Consider the following 22,040-nt stretch of genomic DNA (forward strand, 5'->3'; position numbering starts at 1 on the left):
CCCTCTCATCATTTTGAGAGTTTATTTAGATTTCCTCTTCAACCTTCCTCATTGTTCTAAAGTAGAGGATATGACACTGCTCGGTTACTAGAATGGCTTCTATTATATCTACGACTAGAATATAAATATCCAAATGACACCAGACCTGGTAGGAATTGTCAAAAGCAGCTGATTCTCGCAGCTGATGCAGGCTCTCCTCTGTGGGAAACTCTGTGGTCATCCTGCCAGTGTGACATGAATCCTATCACTGAGATGGGTGCTGGTTGAGGCCCAAAGCTTGCCGGCACACCCTGGACCATGGAATGGTGCCACCAGGTCGCTGCCACCACCACTGTGCAGTGGCCTCTTGGCATCCCTTTGCACCTTGGGGACACTGGCATGGGAAGAAGTTTTAAAAATAGCTGATGTCTGAGTTATCCAAAAACAAACAGAAAAGGTTTTGCTTGGCTGAACAGGACAGTTTATTTTATAGTAGTTTTAATCCATTCTCCTTCAGAGCAGCACCAGATCCCCAGAAATCTTCTGTGTGACTTTTTTTTTTTTTTTCTTTCCTGTAACACATTTGAACAAAACCTGGGTAACTCTAGACCCTATATGATATACAATTTTATAGTGCTTTCAATTGTTTCCATCTGGGTCCCTTTCCAGGCCTCTAGCTTCACTTCTTTTCCAGTGGGTGCTTCCGGCTTCCCTCAGCACTTTTCATTCCCTATTCCCCTCCTAAATGAAATCAGAAAATGTGTCTAAGGGAAGCTGAATAAGTACTTAGCTGCTCTGTTGTTGTTCTTACAGAAAACTCGGGGTGGCAGAGGAATTCTGAGCGTGACCCCACAGGAGAAAGCTGCTGTGATCATGGAAGACAATGTTCTCTGCAGTAAAAGCACTGGCTGGGTCCTGGAGGCCTGGGTTCTACTCTTTGTTTCTTGTTACATTACTGTGTGACATTTCTCTTCACCCTCTGGACTTGGGTTTCTCATTTGTCAAACGAAGCATCCAACATTTCTAGCAAGTCTACAGAGCACAGTACAGAGAGAGGAAGAGCCAGAGCAGTTTGGGCGACTTTCTCTGGGATAAGTAAACTTCTTCTCATCCCAAAGAGTATTACCCACTTTGGAAATCACCTAGAGTGGCCTAATCCCCAGTCCTGGGAAAACAGAGAGCATGCAGGGGTAGGGAGCTGAACGGAGAGCTGGAGTGCCTCAGACTGTTGGCACAGCACGTGCAAATGGAACCAATTTCAGGGTGACCTTTTGTTTTATGCAGTGTGTGTCTTCTCTATTTTTTTTCCTTCTCTCCTAAAAAGACTGAAGGCCCCAGTATATTCTGCAGGAAGTAATCTCAAAGCTAGAAACAACTTCACTTCCTCAGCAAACAACCAGTGAAGTCCTTTTTGATCTGCCATCATACTCAACCTCAATGCTTTACTAAGCTATAATTCATCCAGGTAGCATTCATGGAGTATGCTTAGAGCTGAGGGTAAGAAGATCACCTCTGGCTTCTTAGAAAGTTTCTTTCCATCCTTTCCTCTCTACAATCTATCTTCATAAAGAGTCAGAGTGATATTTTAAATATGTTAGATCATGTTGCTTCACTGCTCAGCACCCTCCAGTGGCTTCCTTTTGTATTCAGGTTAACATCCAACCCCAAGATTTTTTTTTATTACAGGGGCCCTGCAGGGTCTTACCAATCTTACTCCTCTGACTGTACCCTTCTGACTTTTTGTGGTTGTAGACACCAACATGATTCCTAAATTGGGACCTTTTTGCAGCGTGGCAGTGGAAAGGACCTCAGGCACAGGGGATTGAGCTGACAATTCTCAGATAAAGGCACATTGTCATCAGAAGTCCCTTCTTTTGCTTTGTACATGTATTCTCCTTTATTTTTTTTATTTTTTTAAAAATATTTTATTTATTTATTCATGAGAGACACAGAGAGAGAGAGAGAGGCAGAGACACAGGCAGAGGGAGAAGCAGGTTCCCTGCAGGGAGCCCGACGTGGGACTCGAACCCAGGTCTCCAGGGTCACGCCCTGGGCCGAAGGCAGGTGCTCAACCGCTGAGCCACCCGGGCTGCCCCTGTATTCTCCTTTATTCCCTGTTCCCCAGTTCCCAATTTTATTCCAATTCTGCTTGCTCCACAGATCACCAATCTCAAATGTCTAAAGTGTATTTTTCCCTGTGTATGTGCTGCAGCAGAAAGTGATATTTTGTGGGCATGTATTTTAAATGTACATGACAGGGGCGCCTGGGTGGCTCAGTGGTTGAACATCTGACTTTGACTCAGGTCATGATTCTGGGGTCCTAGGATCAAGTCCCGCATCGGACTTCCCATGGGAAGCCTGCTTCTCCTTCTGCTTATATCTCTGCCTCTCTCTCTGTGTGTCTCATGAATTAGTAAATAAAATCTTTAAAAAAAAAGTACATGGGATCCCTGGGTGGCGCAGCGGTTTGGCGCCTGCCTTTGGCCCGGGGCGTGATCCTGGAGATCCGGGATCGAATCCTACGTCGGGCTCCTGGTGCATGGAGCCTGCTTCTCCCTCTGCCTGTGTCTCTGCCTCTCTCTCTCACTGTGTTCCTATCATAAATAAATAAAAATTAAAAAAAAAAAAAAAAGTACATGACATATTTTATGCTTTTCTCACTCTGCACTAGGTTTTTGAGATCCAGCCATATTGTTGTAGGCACATTTGGTCATACCGTGAGCACATTTTATTTTTATTAAATTAATTAATTAATTAATATTTTATTTTTATTAAAGTTTTTTTTTTAACTTATTTGAGAGAGAATGAGAGCACAGAGGGAGAAGGAGAAGCAAGGAGCCTAATGTGGGGCTGGATCCCAGGACCCTGAGATCATGATCTGAGCCAAAGGCAGATGCTTTACTGACTGAGCCACCCAGGTGTCCCATGTGAACACATTTTAACTGTCCACTCTTGCAAGGATGGACACCAGTTGCCTCCAACTCCCTACCTCCAAAATGATTCAGTGAACACCATGACACCATGTGAACCTGCATGCTGGACCATAAGAGTGTGCTTGCTGGACATAGGGCATGCAACATAAAATAAATTAATTTGCATTAGTAGTGGCAGATTGCTTTCCAGAACAGCCTCATTGGCTATATTCCCTCAGGGCCTTTGCACTTGCTATTCCTTAAGTCTGAAATAATTGTCCCCTGGGCTCTTGAAGGGACTTTCTTCTTCTCATCACTGAGGTCTCAGCTCAACTATCACTGCCTGCCAGAGGCCTTGCTGGATCTCACAGTTATTCCCACAACCCACTCTCCCCATTATGCTCTACCATTTTTATTTCTATTTGTTACATCATAGCATTTTTCACCAGCAAAATGATCTGTGATCATTTTATTGTCTGTCTTCCCCAGGACAGCAGGGGATGCTGTCTTGTTCACTTGACATCTAATGTAGCCCTACCTATGGTAGGCTCTAAAGAAATATTATTGAATAAATGAATGAAACAATTATAATAAATAAATAGTATTGTGGTATCAACCTGTTCAAAGTCTATGGTTAGAAAAGCAAGGAACATAACAGGTGTGAGAGGTGGAGAAAGTTTCTATAAAGGGTCCTAAAGGACAGATAGGAGGCCCACGGCATCAGCCCCTTCTGCACTCGGCTACATTTTACAAGTCCACACGTTTATAGCTATCCCGTCCCCTTTTTAATTTTTTTTTAAATTTTTATTTATTTATGATAGTCACACAGAGGGAGAGAGGCAGAGAGAGAAGCAGGCTCCATGCACCGGGAGCCCGACGTGGGATTCGATTCCGGGTTTCCAGGATCGCTCCCTGGGCCAAAGGCAGGCGCCAAACCGCGGCGCCACCCAGGGTTCCCCCTCCCCCCCCCGTCCCCTTTAAAAAAAAAAAAACAAAAAAAACCAAGTTTCCGCTAAGCCACACCCCGCCCCGCCCCCCACCCCGGGCCGGCAAATCCCAGAGAGCCCGCACGGGGGCGCCCAGAACATGCCAGCCGGGGAGACTAAAACTACATTTCCCAGCATCCCGCGCGCCTCCGACGCACTTCCGGAGTCCGCGGTAGACATGGCGGCGCCCGAGGAGCACGATTCTCCCGCGGAAGGGCCTCAGCCGGCCGTGCAGGAGGAGGAAACGAAAACGTTTAAAGATCTGGTGAGCGTGGATGGCGCCGGCTTCTCTTTGTTTTGCTGGCAGCAGGCTCAGGCGGAGTCCAGCTGCCTCGCATCCCGGCTGGTGGTGTACAAAAGCAGCTGGGGCCTGGCTTGGGTTTCGGACGCTGCCCCTAGGCCTCCGGGTTTGAACGGTGGGAAGGCCGCCCATCCCTGAGGGTCCCCCTTTGCGTCTGTCTCCATCGTGGTGTGGCGACGGCTGTATTTGCCAGGAGGAGCTTGTACTCCTGCCAAAGTCTTGGGCTTCGGAGTGAGATGAAACGGGTTTGGATTGCGACCCAGTCACTTACTAGGGGATGTTACCTCGCCGTGCCTCACTTTGCACATCTGTAGATTGGGGGTAATAATAAGTGCTTCACAGGATTGTAAGGATTGCATGAACTAATAATACATGTGAAGAACTTGGCTTTTGTCTTTGAGTGGGAAGTGCCACGTCTTGAGGCGCGATCTCCTAGTGCGCGTAATAAAGGAGGAGACCGAGCAGGCTCAGTACCCCTTGAATCAAAGGGTAAGGGATGCCCACGTCACCGGCAAGGTGGTTCTGACCGTCGTTTAATTAGCAGGGAGGCAAGTGTGTGTGTTCTTCTTTGCCTAAGTGTGTTTTTCTGAATTCTAAGGGTGTGACAGATGTGTTGTGTGAAGCTTGTGACCAGTTGGGATGGACAAAGCCCACAAAGATCCAGATTGAAGCTATTCCTTTGGCCTTACAAGGTAGGCTGAAATGAAATATGTGGCTTACTACAGATATAATAAGAAATTACACTCAATTAAATCCTTTACTACTTTTGAAAGCTATTCTTGTGTAGCTCAAGTGGTATAAAAACATGATCACTAGGGACGCCTGGGTGGCTCAGCAGTTGAGCGTCTGCCTTTGTCTCTGGAATTTCAGGATCGATTCCCACATCAGGCTCCTGCGTGGAAGCCTACTTCTTCTCCTTCTGCCTGTGTCTCTGTCTCTCTCTGTGTGTCTCTCATGAATAAATAAATAAAATATTAAAAACAAAAACAAAGACATGATCTCTAAAGATACAAAATTTGTGGCTTATTGGCTTTGAAAAAGTAATGCTCTTCTATTGAGGTTACTTTCTACAAGGCGATTTGTTGTTTGCAATAGATGCTGACTTTAAGGAAGCACTGGATTAAAGTGTACTAACAAGAAACCTGTTAGAAATTATGAGTCAAGTCACCTGGATGGCTCAGTGGTTGAGCATCTGCCTTTGGCTCAGGTTGTGATCCCAGGGTCCTGGAATGGAGTCCCACACCGGGCTTCCCTCTCCCTATGTCTCTGCTTCTCTCTCTGTGTATTTCATGAATAAATACATAAAATCTTAAAAAAAAAAGATATTATGAGTTAATAAATGCAGATTTACATAAGAGTGCCTGGAATATCTGTTGGTATCTAGAGGAGTTGAGAGATCTTGCTTTGTGAGACATATTTATCAAATTTGCAGAAGAATGGCTAACATTGGTTGGTGACTAGTGGGATCGAAACAGGATAAACTTTCTAGGAGTAAGGGTAAAGTGCTACTTTTATATTCCCAAAGTCCAGCTTCACAGGATTAGGATTGGTGGTAAACGAGGCCCAGCAGTGTTAACTGAAATTCATTAAGATCCTTAGAGAAAATGAGTATAATCATAGCTACATTAAGGGTTTTTCCCCAGAAAAAATGTATAAATGTATCTTTACATAGAAGTTACCCCCTCACCCTGAATTCCTCTCCTGCATATCCCATGTTAGGAACTTCTGAACTAGCTCGAGAGAGAGAAAAGTGCCTTGTGCTGATTAGATCACACCTAGAATATTATGCTTAGTTCTGGGGATCAGTTTTGAGGGACCGACCGAGTGGTACTGGATGTGGTATAGTATCAAGAATAGTCCTGGGTTGCTTGGGTGGCTCAGTCAGTTAAGTGTCTGCCTTTGGTTGAGGTCATGATCTCAGGGTCCTAGGATCGAGCCCCACATCAGGCTCCCTGCCCAGTGGGGAGCCTGCTTCTCCCTCTCCCTCTGCCTGCCACTCTGCTTGCTTGTCTTCTCTCTCTTCCTCTGTCAACTAGATAAATAAAATCTTAAAAAAAAAAAAAAAGAAGAAGAAGAAGAAGAAAGGAATAGTTCTAAATGGGGCAGTTGGTTGAGCTTACTACTCTTGATTTTGTCTCATGTCATGATCTTGTGATCCTGGGATTGAGCTCCAAGTAGGACTACATGCCCAGTGTGACTCCATGCTTAGTGCAGAGTCTGCTTCAGATTCTTTCTCTCCCTTTGCTGTTCTCCACTTATCTTACTTATCTCCCAGTAATCTGGGATAGAGAGGTTTTGGATTTTAGCTAGGGAGAGGTGACTGCAGATTTGAGAAACATGGAAATAAAACCAACAAGACTTGTTCAATTTTTAAATTGACCGTAGAATGTTTAAGCAGTGCCTGGCATTTGTAGTTGTGTCTCCTTTGGATATTGGGCTTGCATGCTCTCTCTCTCAAATAAATGAAGTCTTAAAAAAGAAAAAAAGAATAGTCCTAAACAGCTAAAGGAGCTGAGTGCATTCACTCTGAAGAGTGGAGCTGGGTGGGATCTGATAATTGGCTTCAGGATTTGAAGAGCTGTCATGTGGAAAAGTAATTAAACTTACTCTGTGAAATTCCACTAGGTCCTTCCATAAATAGTATGCATCTGTTGTAAATGTAAGGCACAGAAGTTAAGATTCAGCCCTCTCCAAGAACTTGGAGACTAGTAAGGAGGTAATTATAAATCTATTACAAGGGACATAAAGTTATATTCCAAGTGCACTGAGGGAGAATAGTTTATTACTCATTGGAATGGATTAGAGAAAACTTTAGTTTTTGGCTGGAAGGGTTGGAAAGACATTTGAGCTGAACTGTGAAGACTGGATACAATTTAGACATTCATGTATGATGGCAGGGAGGACTTTCTAGGCATAGAGAACAGCATGGAAAAAAAAAAACTAAGGAGGCTGGAAAACATGGGCATATGTGCAGGCCTGCACGTACTTAACAGAGAATGGAGAGAAAGATTAGTAGATCATTGGGGCCAGATTATGCCAGACTTAAATGCTGAATAAAGGAATTTGGTCTTGTTCCATGGGCCGTGGAGTGCCTTTGGAGATTATTTTTTAGCAGGGGAATGAAATCCTTAGAGTTGTATTCTTGGAATATTAATCTCATAGCTTTGTAAGGTAGTTTAGAGATGAGGCACCAGAGGCTGGGAGACCAGTTAGGATGGCCTTGCAGTAATTTTGGCAACAAATAAAGGATAGGTTAGTGGTAGTGAGAATGAAAAAGAGAAAATGATAGAAAAAGAATCATCATGATTTTATAACTAATTTGTTAATGGAAAGCAAGAGGTGGGGAAATCTAAGATTATTGCCTGTGTGTTTAGGACATTTTACTGGTGTAAAAAGGAACATAGGAGGAAAAATAATTTTAGGGAAGAGGATTTCGGTTGGAAATAATTGATTTCAGGCATCAAAGAGATAGAATGCACAGTTGGAATCTAGGGATTAGAGCTTGCTTAAGAGGCCAGAACTGGCTACAGACCATGTCCAAAGGGAAGTTGTAGCTGAAACTGGACATGGGTGAGGTTGCCAGGTAAGGTCAAGAGATGACAGAGGGGAGAAGTGGATGCTCAGTAGAGGGTTGAAAATCGTGAGAGTACAATTTCATACAAATTAGGTAAGGGAGAGTGTTTCAGGGAGGCGATAGTAAACATTTTGAACTTGTTTAGAGAAGCTAGGAGAATAAGGACTACAAGGGCCACGAACGAGGAAGACATTTCGGCAGTCAGCACTGCTGGAGTTGCTTTCAAAGAGCAAAAAGAAGGGTTGGCGCATTCTGGCATTTTCTTGCTTACTCTATAGAATGTCTTGGCAGAAGGAACCCAAATTAGGTGGTGGTAATTCTGAAATTATTCATAATGTTTTCAGTAAAAAGTTTGTATTGAATGCAGAGAAGATAGGAGTCAGTGAAAGATTACTAGGAACTGAGTACTGTGATTGACATAATCATCATGCAAAAAGTCATTATTCTTATTCTTGAGCTTATCTCATTCTAATGAGCAATTTATAAATGCTTCATTAAAAACACCTATACACACTGGCCCTAAACAAGAGGTTTAAATAATCTAACAAAGTTTTTCTTTTCTCTATTAAATGAGCTTTAAAATTTTAGTTTGAGTACTACTGACGGTGTCCCTTTGCACAAAGTTACAGAGTCCTGGGTATATCCATTGTTCTTAAACCTTGTAACGATTCTGAAAGGCAGGAATGATTATTTTATTGGTGAAATTGAAAGTCAGCAGATTAAGTACTTTGACTAGAGTCACATAACTATTTTGTGGAGCTAGAATTTGAATATAGGATGTCCTAGCAGAAAAGCTGCATTCTTGGCCCTGTAACACAGTGTTACAATGGAGAGAACAAAGTCTTTTGATTTTTTTTTTTTAACAAGATTTATTTATTTATTTATTTATTTATTTGGGGGGGGGGAGTGGCAGGCAGAGGGAGAGGGAGAAGCAGGCTCTCCGCTGAGCAGGGAGCCCCATGTGGGGCTGGATCTTAGGACCCCGAGATCATGACCTGAGCCAAAGGCAGATAGATGCTTAACCGATTGAGCCACCTAGGTGCCCCTTTTGATTGTTTTTGAGGATGCTTTTCTTCCCATCTATTTCATGTATTAAGTTTATTTCTAATTCAGAGATCATTTACAGTCCTCTAGGAATTTCAGACAGTTTTTTGAAAGGCTGCCACATACCATGCAGTGTGTTAGGTGTTGGCAATGTGGCCAAGGTGAATGAATTTATTGTGCCCTTATGGGGTGTGTATTCTACACAGATAGTACCACTGGAAAGGCTTAGGGGTTGTGAGAGGAAGAAAGGAAATAATAGAGAAAAATTAGTCTCACAAAGTGAATATTGTTTTGAGGAGATTATAGAGAACTAAAAGCAGTACAGGTGCAGGCCTTACCTGCTGGCAGTGGGCATTGCTCACAGCCATGTGAATCGAGACTTAAACTCCCTTACTTCCCTAAATCTTTCTTGTATACTCCTTTCTTCTGAAATTTTAAGATTTCTTTTGACAGAAAAGGAGGAGAGATCCCTCTAATTTTTTTCTTTTTCTTTTTTTCCCTGTTCCAGAAGGCTTGTTGTACCCCAGCAGGGAGGGCAGAAACCCCAGAGTTGGGGAATAAAAAGCTTTGGAAGCCCTTAGCTCGCAAATAGGTGGATGCTGTTATAGTCCGTTGTCACTTACCCTACAACCAAGAGGAACCTTAAAGTTAGTAAATGAAGGAGAAATTTTATCCCTATATTGTCATTTGTTTCTGTGACCTTTACAAAGTTAGTTGATTGTCTGGTCTGACTTATAATTCACCTCTACACCTGTAATTTTTTTTTTTTTTTAAGATTTTATTTATTTATTCATGAGAGACACAGAGGCAGAGACATAGGCAGAGGGAGAAACAGGCTCCTCACAGGGAGCCCAGTGCAGGACTCTATCCCTGGACGGGGATCATGCCCATTCCAAAGGCAGATGCTCAACTGTTGAGCCACCCAGGTGTCTCTACACCTGTACTTTTATATGGAAAGCATTGATGTTGCTGTTTAGAAGGGTGAAGGGTGGCATTCATTAGAATATGCAGTGACTGATCTGGCGTGACTGATCCCAGTTTAAGTGATTAATGTCTAAGAGACGGATATTGAGGCGTCTGTTCTATTTGATATCACTCACTCTCCTCTCTTTTCAATTTCAAGTCAGTATTTTCTTCTTCTTCTTTTTTTTAAAGGTTTTATTTATTCATGAGAAACAAAAAGAGAGAGAGAGAGGCAGAGACACAGGTCTCTGTGTCTTTGTCTCTGTATCTTTGTCTAACTATTCGTTCTCAGTTTCTTCTGGTTCCTTTTTCTTTGCAATGTTAATTCTATCGTTACTCTTTTTCTCACTCTAAAACACTAGTAAGATTTCTCATTCAATCCTGAATCTTTAACACTGTCTGCATCAGTGAATCTCAGTCAGTGGTCACCAGAATCAGGTCACCAAATCAGACCGTGTTCCTGTGCCCAGTTTCCAAAATTCCTTCAGCCAAGCTATTGAAGCTAACTTGAAAAACAATAGAGATTTCTAGACCCACTGAAACAGTTTCTACATGTGTGACCCTGGTGTGTATACATATAAAAGTCTCATAGATGATTCTAATGCATCTGCCCTTAGGGGAGTACCACTGTTAGGATGGCTCCCATGTCTGTGTTTCTAGCCTACCTTCTCTGCTGTGCTCCAAACAAGTATGTCCAACTTGTTTTTAGATATTTCTCTCTGAGCCTGTTGCATGAACCTCAAGTTCCCTATGTTCAAACCAGAGTCATTGTTTTCCTCACCAGAACTAATTTTCTGTAAGCCCTTATCCCTGATGTCAATTTATGGCCTTTGAGTTCCCCAATCTAGAAGCCCATGTGTCAACTACATTTTCTTGCATTACTTTCTACATCTCACTTATTTCTGTCCTCATGGCCTTCCCTTAGTTCAGACCACCATCATAACTCCCCAGTATCCTAACTGAGCTCTCATTTTCCTGTGTGTTTCCCCTTCTGTTTGCTTAGGTCATTTTAGATCTTAAGGAAGAGTCATGTTCCGCTAATCTCAGAGAGAAGGAGTTTATTTTAGGATTAATCTCTAGGTAAGGAAATCTAAGCAGTTATATACAATCAAGGAATAATGTGAGCATCAACTAGAGGGCATTTTCAGTAGGAAGCATTCCCAGTGGGTGCTGTTACAGTGCACAACTATGTTTTGAGCTGCAGCCCACCAGCCTAGAGATGGGGGTCTTGTTTTGGGAGTTAATTTCCAAATTTTATAGTTGTAGCTTGATTGGTGATAACAAACCCTGGGGACCTCTTTTTAAGGGATTACTTATGGCATCTTCCCTCAGAAGAAGCAGTGGAAATGGCCTGTACTGTTGAGCTCCTTGGCTCCTTATGCCATCAGGCCTAGGGTTTATCTTCCAGAGGAGTAACATTGATCTTGATGTTCCCTGCTTAAAATTCTTCAGTTCCTCCCTCTTAAAGGAAGACATCAGAACTCCCTAGCATGGCTTATGAGTTTCCTTTCTAGCATCATTCTTCTCCCTTTCCCTCCTTAACACTTCTGTGTTCTGGTCACATTGTACTTCTCACTCTGCCTGCACCTGCTGTGTTCTTCAAAGCCTCCATCCTCTGTCCTGGTATAGGAATGTCCTTCCTTTCCTTTGCTTACTTCCAGATTTGATTTACCCATCACCTCTGTTAGCCTTTCCTGACTCCTCTGGGCTCTAAGTTATTCCTTCCTTTGTGTTTTAACTCTGTTTTGTAGGGGCTTATCTTAAAGCCCTTATCACATCATACCATCTTTGTATATGTCACTCCCAGATTTTGAGCTTATCTAGGACAGAGACCATGTCTTCTTCCTGCTCAGCCTCTGTCTTCCTCCACTTCATCAAATGTTTATTCGTTGTCTACTTTGTGCCCACATTGGGTCATGGTAGAAAATATGGAAATAATGCAAAGAGCATATCTTTGCTGTTAGATGTTTTCTTTTTCTTCCTAGGTCGTGATATCATCGGGCTGGCAGAAACTGGATCTGGAAAAACAGGGGCTTTTGCTTTGCCCATTCTGAATGCACTGCTGGAGACGCCCCAGCGTCTGTTTGCCTTAGTTCTCACGCCCACTCGAGAGTTGGCCTTTCAGATTTCAGAGCAATTTGAAGCCCTGGGGTCTTCTATTGGTGTGCAAAGTGGTAAGTGACTAAGAGGAGAAGAATCACAGTTTTTTTACAAGTTTAGAATGAGTGTTAAAGGAGAATAGAAGGAAGTATTATTAACATGAGTTCATTGACCTTAAGAGCCAATTTGGTATTTTAACTTTGGGGAAAGTTATATAGGAAGAAAAATTTAAGTCGAAATCTAGCACTGACTTTAAAAGATGGTTCAGTGAACTATGGAAAAAATAAAGGATCTCTCTTCTATAAATTTTTTTTTTTTTATTTTTGTAGCTGTAATTGTAGGTGGAATTGATTCAATGTCCCAGTCTCTGGCCCTGGCCAAAAAACCACACATAGTAATAGGTGAGTAATTGACAAAGGTTAAAGGCACTGGTGATGATAAATTGGAGGAAATCTACTGATGTTGGGCGTAACTTATTTGTGCGGAAAGACTTTGAAGAAAGGATTTTTGCGATTCTGTTTAATTTTTTTAATTTCTGAAAATTGGGGTTTGGGGGAGTGCGGTGGTTGGTAACTTTCTTTTTGTCCTTTTCCTTGTCCTTAAATATTGACCTTTTCCCTCAATGTTTCTTTTTTTTCTCCCCACCGTTTCTTGATAGCAACTCCTGGTCGATTGATTGACCACTTGGAAAATACAAAAGGTTTCAATTTAAGAGCTCTCAAATACTTGGTCATGGATGAAGCAGACCGAATATTGAATATGGATTTTGAGACAGAAGTGAGCATTCAATTTCTTTTTTCCTCTTTGGGCATCTCAAGTGCCCTGTTTCAAAATTTGGTTCATTGCACATCTACTTTATCTGGAATCCTGTATCAGCATCAGCTAAACATCTCTGCCACCTTTTCTCATTCTTGGTTCTCCTCATATTGTCAGTGCCTCAGCATCCTCTCTAGAATGTAGTTTGATTTTGATTTCAGACATGAGAAATTTCAACAGATTTCCTTTCCATTTGATTTGATGTATATCTCTCTCATACACTTTGAAAAGTCTTTATTTTCTGTCATCATAGCTGACTCAGTCATCATGTCTTACTTAGTTGATGAACATTTATTCTTCACTTTTCCTTTAGATTGGCTCTACTCTAATTTAAACTTCTTTTCTCTGAATGACATTTTAAAAAATAGCATCTGGGATGGTATCAAAAAGTACTTAAGATAAGTACTTATTATCTTAAGTAATATTCAGTAAATTTTAGCTGAATTGAATTGAATTTTTGAGTTCCCACAGGGATACTTTTAGTTTTGTACTCAGTCTCCTTCACAAAGAGCATTTGCCAGTGTCCAGTGTAAATGTTACATTGCTGTCCTTTTCCTCTTTGTCTTAGGTTGACAAGATCCTCAAGGTGATTCCCCGAGATCGGAAAACATTTCTCTTCTCTGCTACCATGACCAAGAAGGTGAAATTTTCTAGGACTTAACATTTTCTTCTTTATTAAGTAATAAAAACAATAACAATAATAAAAATAGAGCATTTAGGAATCTGTGTACTATTCCAAGCTTTCTTTCTGTAGGTGCAAAAACTTCAGCGAGCAGCACTGAAGAATCCTGTGAAGTGTGCTGTTTCCTCCAAATACCAGACAGTTGAGAAATTACAGCAATATTATCTTTTTATTCCTTCTAAATTCAAGGTGAAGTGTTTACTTTGATCATTCCTGCCTCTCCCTCTCCTTCCTCAGCAAAGCATCTGAAAGTGTGTCCACTTATGATTAGCTAAGAGCTGTGCTACTGTTTGTTTTAGAGCACATACTGTGCTTATATTTATCACTGATAAAGTCAAACATTCCGGGAATTCACAGCATGCTAAACCACAATAATGATGTAATTCCTTTCCAACCCCATTCTTGAAGTAGCTTTTCTTTTGTCTGCTGCTGATGTGCCTTTTTTATAGGCCTGGGACCCTAGTTTTGTGCTTTGATGGAAGGGCTTTTCCTGGTTGCTGGGTACAGGGAGTTGTGCTTGGCTTTAGGCTATAAGTGAAATTCATGGTTCACAAAGATAACACTGCTTCAGAAATGCAAAATGGGCAGCTAGGGTCTGGATAATTGGGAAACAACTATAGGAAACTTACATAATTTATATGCCCAGGACTCCAGCGTTACCTCCAGGTTCAATCACTCACATTGTTTTGTAACTTAGGATACCTACCTGGTTTATATTCTTAATGAATTGGCTGGAAACTCCTTTATGATATTCTGCAGTACCTGTAACAATACTCAGAGAACAGCTTTGCTACTCCGAAACCTTGGATTCACTGCCATCCCCCTGCATGGACAGATGAGTCAGGTAAAGATTCTTTGGCATCATTAGTGGTGGACTGGTGGCATGAGAAGAGTAAACATAGAGCAGTAAGTCTGTACAATAACGTCAATGCATCCTCCTAGAATTATTCTGATTTATGGGCCTTAAAGTGTTGCTCTGGATGGTCACTTCCTCCTTTCAGGACGGCAGAAGGTCCAGATTAGAAGATTTCATAGTTATTTGTCCGATATGGAAGCTCTTGAGTTGATTTATTCAGCCCTAGTGGTAATAAGTGATTCTTTGGTCTCAAAAGATTTTTAATAAATTATTTTTTACTCTTTATCATGTCTTGTTTTTTTTTTTTTAAGATTTTATTTATTCATGAGAGACACATACATAGAGAGAGGCAGAGACATAGGCAGGGGGAGAAGCAGGCTCCATGCAGGTAGCCCGATGTGGGACTTGATTCTGGAACCCCAGGATCACACCCTGAGCCAAAGGCAGATGCTCAACTGCTGAGCCACCCAGGTGTTTCTACTCTTTATCATGTTAAATTATCCTTATTTCATGTTAGTATTTTTCTAGCCTTAGTCTTAAATATTTTTTTGTTGCTTCTGTGTTTTCTTTTGACCTGTGAATCTCTGTTCTTAAATTTGTTGTTCCTAGAGTGTATGACTTAGATTCTAAGATTCCTTAACTTTCCAAGATTAAAGTTCTTTTCATTTCTTTTCATCATCTCAGAGCAAACGCCTAGGATCCCTTAATAAGTTTAAGGCAAAGGCTCGTTCTATCCTTCTAGCCACTGATGTTGCAAGCCGAGGTTTGGACATACCTCATGTGGATGTAGTTGTTAACTTTGACATTCCTACCCATTCCAAGGTGAGTCTTGTCGCTGACCTGACATGCTAGTCTCACAGTCTATTTCTTTCTTTTTCTTAAATTGAGGTATAATTGACATATAACATTAGTTTCAGTTGTACACCATAATGATATGATATATGCACATATCATAAACTGATTGCTACAAATTTAGTTAATATCTGTCACTATACTTGGGTACGAATTTTTTTTTCCCTTGGGATGACAACTTTTAAACTGTACTCTCTTAGTGGCTTTCAAGTGTGTGATAGACTGTTACTAACTATGGTCACCATGCTATACATTATGGCCCCATGACTGATTTATTTTGTCACCTGAGGTTTGTGTTTTTTGATTTCCTTCATCCAGTTTTATATCCCCTACCCCCATTATTCCCACCTTTGGCAGCTATCAGATATAGTCTCTGTATCATGAGCTCAGTTTGTTGTTGTTGTTTTCTTTTTAGATTGTACATACAAGTTAGCTCATGCAGTATTTGTCTTTCTTGGACTTATTTCACTTAGCATAATATCCATAGGGTCCATCTTTTGTTGCAGATGGCAAGATTCAGTTCTTTTTTTATAGCTGAATAATACTCCATTGTATCTAAAGTGTATTTCTTCTTTCTTTCTTTTTTTTTTTTTTTTTTTTTTAAGATTTATTTGTTTGAAAGAGAGTGAGTGAGTTGGGAGAGGAGCAGAGGGAGAGGGAGAAGCAGATTCACCACTTAGCAGAGAGCCTGACACAGGGCTCAGTCTGGGAACTCTGGGATCATGACCTGAGCTGAAGGCAGATGCTTAATCGACTGACCCACCCGGGCACCCCCAAAGTGTATTTCTTAATGGAATGTTTTTATATCTCCTTAGTTGCAACATTATTTTATTTTAATTTTTTGCCCTCAATTAATTATCAAAAACTGGGAAAATTCTTGATTTATTCATTCTCATTATCTTGCACATGCCTGAGAATGTGATATTAATGTGAATGAAGGTAGCCAAAGAGAGGTATTGGGGGCTTATAGCCAAAGGGGTAGGTGCAGCATATGCTATTCTTTGTCAGTCTCATTTCTTTAGAACGATCAGCTTATGGTTCTTAGCATATGTCAGGGTTTTTCAGCCTTGGCACCATTAACATTTTGGGCTAGCAGATTCTTTGCTGGGCTGTCTTTTGCATTTTAGGATGCTTAGTGGCATTCCTGGCCTCTCCCCACAGGTGACATTGTGTCAACCAGGTAGGTTTGTTGACATTTCTAAATATTCCATGGTGAGGACAGAATTGCCCTCAGAACAACTAATATCTATTGGCTTTGTATTTAACTGCTGCCTCATTTGATTTTCACAATGACTCTGAGTTTGGGCATGGATTTCTAGCTCTGTTTTATAGAGAGAAACCAATTCAGAGACTCTGTGTGACTTGCAGACAGTTGTGTAGACGGTAGGACAGAGCCATGATCCAAGTCTGCCTCTAGATCCACTGCTGTTTTTCTCTAGACCATGTAGATACACGTTAGATTTGCCTTTTTGTAAAAGAAAAGAAAAAAGAACCAATTTGGTGCTGCAAGGAGAAGAGGAAGTAGATTTATCTCAACTTATTGCCTAATCCATTTTTCCATGTTTCAACATGAATCTGTTTTCTTTCAAAGGTTTGCAATAAGACTTTATGTTCATAGTTTTTTATTTGTATTTTATATAACTCACACTTATTTATGCTTTTTGTTTCAGGATTACATCCATCGAGTGGGTCGAACTGCTCGAGCTGGGCGATCAGGAAAAGCTATCACCTTTGTCACACAGTAAGTGAGTTGACTTCAGGGGCAGAACAATGGAGAGAAAAGAACAGCTTTGAAGCCTTCTGACTTGGCACCTGACTTTGCCATTATCTCTACTAGACATTTAACCTCCTTCATGCTGTTTTCATCTTTTGTAAAATGGAAATAATAATACCTACCTAGCAGGGTTTTAATGAAGATTGGTGATCCATATGTAAAGGATCTAGTATGGTATTTGGCATTATAGAAACAGAGGAAGAAGCCGCCTGCTGTTTCTTTCAGCTGCTGAAGCTGGAGCTCAGTGACCTTTCCCTCAACTCAAAAGTATTAGAGTAATTATTTTGGTTTTGTTTCTAAAGGAACAAATTTTTATGTAACCAGGACTTTTCTGGGACTAAGAATATGATGGGTGATTATCTAGTGGGCTGTGTACAGAAGATTGCATCTAATCAGTATTCTGAAGAGTAATAATGAATTCAGTAGTGTTTAAAACTGGCTCTTGTTGCATCATATCACATAATGTATACTTTTGGAATGGACAGACATTTGTGTTGTCAGCCAACCAAAGCCATGCCATTTCCTTCCTCAGGTATGATGTGGAACTCTTTCAACGCATAGAACACTTAATTGGGAAGAAACTGCCTGTCTTTCCAACACAGGATGATGAGGTTATGATGCTGACAGAACGTGTGACTGAAGCCCAGAGATTTGCCCGAATGGTATGCAACCTATTTTCTCATCAACTTAAATGCAAATGACGTTAACTGTGTCCTAGACACTGTTTTATTAATCCTCAGAAGGAACCATAGGAACTGAGTATTATTTTATTCTAAAATTAGGATGAGCATACTAAAATATAGAGATGGTAGGTAATTTGAGTCAAGATTTGGACTCAGTCTGACCACAGTGACCACATGCTCAGCCACTCTTCATGTTTCACATGTGGCAAGAAAACCTTTGGAGTTGAGATCAGAAGACCCAACTGTGAATTGGACATTATAGGTTTGGGCAATGCATCTACCTCTCAGAATCAGTTATTTGCCTGAAAATTGGGAATAATAATTACATTGATACTGTAAAAGGGTTTTTTTTTTTTTGGCACCAGATAAAGCTAATGTGAACTACATAGTTACTAATAATAAGTAGTAGTCATAATAGTTGTAGGATGGATGGGAAGATTCTGAAGAGAATCCTAGCAAGTACTGTCTGTTCTCTAGAGTTCCAGTTTGAGGGATAAGGCAGCTCTGCCCCTGGGATGCTTTCTGAGTAGCTGGTGTGTGAGCTTGTTTTATTTTTCTGCTCACATGGAATTCTTTGGTATTTTGGTTTATAAAAGTGTTCCATGTACATTGGAAAGAATTTCAGAAAATACAGAAAAGATTAAAATAACAAATGAAGCATATAAGCCACCCAGCACAGAGAACATTTGGCTATTTTTCTTTTTTCAGCATCTTTACGTAGTTGTATATGATTAACATTTTTCTATTTTAACAAATAGAGAGAGAGTCATGTGATCACTTCTTAGTGGCTACAGAGAATTCCGTTATGAATATATAACATGATTTTACCTTAGTGCATATTTATACTTTTTCACGTGTTTTGTATTTTAACTGGTACGATGTTGGGCATTCTAGTATGCACAGCTTTTTGTTTCTTTAGAATAAATTCCTTGAAGTAGAATTGTTGGACAGAGGAGTAAATACAGTTAAAATTCAAATTCATATAGAATGCCAGATTTCCTGCCCTTCCCCTCTGAAAAGATATAGCAGTTTGCCCTGTGAACAAAGTATATGGGGATGTCTCCATACCTTGACCAATATGAGGTGTTACCATCCTCTTAAATTTTTGCTGGCCTGTCATGTGAAAATAATAGCTTATTGTTTTAATTTTCATATAAACATTTTTGTGTATTGGAATTTTGGTCTTAGCCCTTTGCTAATATGAGGTATTAGAGAGTTACTTAGAGTTTGATTTTAAAGAGAGGAGACCAGGATGTGTTTGTTACTTGCAGTGAGAGTAATTTTCACTCCCATCCTTTTCTTTTCTTGCAGGAGTTAAGGGAGCATGGAGAAAAGAAGAAACGTACGCGGGAGGACGCTGGGGACAACGATGACACGGAGGGTGCTATTGGTGTCAGGAACAAGGTGGCTGGAGGAAAAATGAAGAAAAAACGAAAAGGCCGTTAATTTCTTTTATAAAGATTCAATTTCAGCCTTCTGTTCCATAAAAGGGGATTGTAGAAGAGAATGAACCTCTTCAGCAGAGTTTCTTAGACTAAAATCTGTCAGAATGAAGCCAGAACCTCATCTAACTTAGTACTCATTCCCCTTCTTTAGAGTAGCATTCCTGCAGACTGGCTTTTACAGTGCTGATGTCAGCTTTGGTTCCTTGGTCATGGCATAACTAGGATGTGCTCTTCTATCGGCTCACACAGACCTTTTGATTTTTCAGCTGTAAGTCAAGGACTAGGTTGATGAAGTACTGGGCCTGTTATTGTAAAGAAAAGAAGCTATTATGTCTGTAAAATGGTGGTACTTTAAAGAATCTCAGCTTATGCTTCATTAGATCTAATGTGAAATAATAAATACTATTTTTAAAAGATTCAGACTCCTTGAAGACCTTTATAGGTTGAGGGACTTTATGGATTTAAGTGAGATCTTGCTAATAGATAAGAAACTGGCAGTTGTAAGTTATGTGGCAAATTCATTGCTTGTCCTAAATTAAGATAAACATTATTTATGGTTTCAAAAAATCCACAAAGGAACAAGATGATGGATGGTTTTGAAAGAGAAGTCCTGCTTAAAAGGAGGTTGTGTTTTTCTTGGTGATGGACCAAAGTTCATAAGTAAGACTGTAGAGTCTGATAAATTACTGAATAGATTTACTCCCCTGGCTTCTTGGACTAAGCACTTAGGTAGGAAGACTGGTTTCTTATATAGACTTATCCCCAAGTAGCTAGAGTAAAATCAAGAAGCATCAGAAATATAGGGTAGTTCCAAGACCCAATTTCACCACATTGTCATCAGTGCTCATTGGCTAATATCCTTTCTTTCGTTTCCAATTTATTGGCTCATGGTTCTGGAAGCTAGAATATTAGCTCATTGGCTAATATCCTTTCTTTCATTTCCATCTACTCAGAAGAAGTAAAGCTGGACCATCAGCTCCTGGAGAGAAAATAGTCCATGTATGGCTCTATAGGGACTGGGTGGGATAGGGGAGAGTTGATGGAATAACTGAGCTTCATGGTTGTGAACAGTCTTGTGCTCTTTTAACTCCTAGAAGATACCTAATCATTTTTGTCAAATGTAACAGTGGCAGAACCAGGGTGAAGAGATTCTAGTGATCTAAGATTGAGAATGAGGGGGTGCCTGGGTGGCTCAGTTTGTTAAGCATCTGCCTTTAGCTCAGGTCATGATATCAGGGTTCTGGGATTGAGCCCCAAGTTGAGTCAGGCTCCCTGCTCAGCGGGGAACCTGCTTCTCCCTCTGCCCCTCCCCTTGATCATGCATGTGCTCTCTCTCAAAGAAATAAAATCTTTTTTTTTTAAAGATTTTATTTATTTATTTATTCATGAGAGAGACACAGAGAGAGAGAAGCAGAGACACAGGCAGAGGGAGAAGCAGGCTCCACACAGGGAGTCTGACGGGCCTGATCCCGGGTCTCCAGGATCACGCACTGAACCGAAGGCAGCGCTAAACCGCTGAGCCACCCAGGCTGCCCAAGAAATAAAATCTAAAAAAAAAAAAAAAAAATTGAGAATGAGTTTGGCAGAAGAGAAACTTTCTATATATATCTTAATGAAAAGCACATTTTTCAATGATTGTGTTTCTTAAGTTGGAGTGGTGAGAAGTGAATAATAACCATCAGTACAATTCTCTGTGGTAGTCAGGTGTGGACTGCAGGAAGATCTTTATAGACATAAGGTGAGGGGTACATTCTGCCACAAATGCATCCAAGAGGAATGCCTTTGAATAAGGCATTTATAATTAATTGTATAAAAACATGGCTTATTTTGTTGTTTAGTTTGCTCCATGTTTCATTGCTCTTCTTATGGTACATTGGAGCGAAGGTTAAGTTAGAGAAGTCAGGAGTCACAAAGAAATAAGGAAAGGAGAGGAAAGTAGATGAGTGGGGCCATAGTTGTGACTTTGAGTTGCGTGTACCACTGGAGCTAATTCTTCCTGAATGTTGTATTTTTCCTGATGAAACTCTCCAGGGTAGCTTAGGATAATAGCAACTGTTTCTCTCTGAGCCTTTGGATAAAAGTGAATGGGTGGTTGCTGTTTCAGTTCATTGGAGGACTTCAGAAACAAGCTGACATTGAATTGGAGGGTGAGTGGTGGGTAAGGAAGAGAGATTAGAATTATCCTGAAGGAGTTCGAACTTTCTAAATAGGTCTCTCACATAGGATCTGTAGACCCCTATGTGTATACCTATTTCTGGGGAAACCAAAAGGGTTAAAAACTAGTGCTCTAAAGCTTAGCCATTGTCTCTAAAGTATATACGCAATTATGCTCTGCTAGGATGGGATGATAGGACACTAAGCAAAAACATGAATGATGTGTCTTTAAGCATATTAGTAGGTCGGGACCATAAGCTAGAGTCCCACATAGGATGAGTAAAGATGTTACCGTGAAGGACAGGAGGCACAGAAATAAATAATTGTGATTTGTTAGTGAATAAGGACAGACCAGTGGGTTTGTACCATTAATCAGATGTGTTCTTGTTCCCTTATCCTCTGAGGCAAGGTCTTGCGAGATCTTGCTGCTAAAACCCCAATCAAGGTGTGTGTGAGTTTCCTAGGGCTGCCGTAACCAAGTACTACACATTGGGTGGCTTAAAACAAATTTACTGGCTCATGGTTCTGGAAGCTAGAAGTCTTAGATGAAGGTGTCAGCAGGGCCTGGCACCATCTGAAACCTCTAGAGAAGTCTCCTTCCTTGCCTCTTCCTAGCTTCTGGTGGTTGCCAGCAATCCTTGGTGTTCCTTGGCTTGTGGCTATTTAACTAACCTCTGCCTTCATCTTTAATTATATAAAGATAACTTCTTCATGTGTCTGTGGCTTCACCTAGCCTTCCTCTAAGGATTCTAGTCATTGGACTTAGGATGCATCCTAATCCAGTATGACCTCGTCGTAACTAATTGTATCTGCAAAGACCCTATTTCCAAATAAGGTCACATTCTGGAGTTCCAGGTAGACATGAATTTTGGGGAGAGATTATTCAATTCAGTACAGACCCATCTTTTTAAACTACTAT

General features: G+C 40.8%; 1 protein-coding gene across 1 annotated transcript; it reads left to right on the top strand.

Moving 5' to 3' along the window:
* Nucleotides 1–4,012: 4,012 nt before the first annotated feature.
* On the top strand, nt 4,013–19,383 carry DDX47 (DEAD-box helicase 47). Its single transcript, XM_041736862.1, has 12 exons — nt 4,013–4,142; nt 4,777–4,870; nt 11,745–11,933; nt 12,189–12,260; nt 12,518–12,636; nt 13,244–13,315; nt 13,430–13,546; nt 14,055–14,201; nt 14,898–15,035; nt 16,736–16,806; nt 17,372–17,501; nt 18,834–19,383. The coding sequence occupies exons 1-12, from the start codon at nt 4,056–4,058 to the stop codon at nt 18,966–18,968; spliced, it is 1,371 nt and encodes a 456-aa protein (XP_041592796.1). The 5' UTR covers nt 4,013–4,055; the 3' UTR covers nt 18,969–19,383.
* Nucleotides 19,384–22,040: the final 2,657 nt, after the last annotated feature.

The sequence above is a fragment of the Vulpes lagopus genome, chromosome 21 (assembly GCF_018345385.1).
Source record: "Vulpes lagopus strain Blue_001 chromosome 21, ASM1834538v1, whole genome shotgun sequence".
Classification (NCBI taxonomy): domain Eukaryota; kingdom Metazoa; phylum Chordata; class Mammalia; order Carnivora; family Canidae; genus Vulpes; species Vulpes lagopus.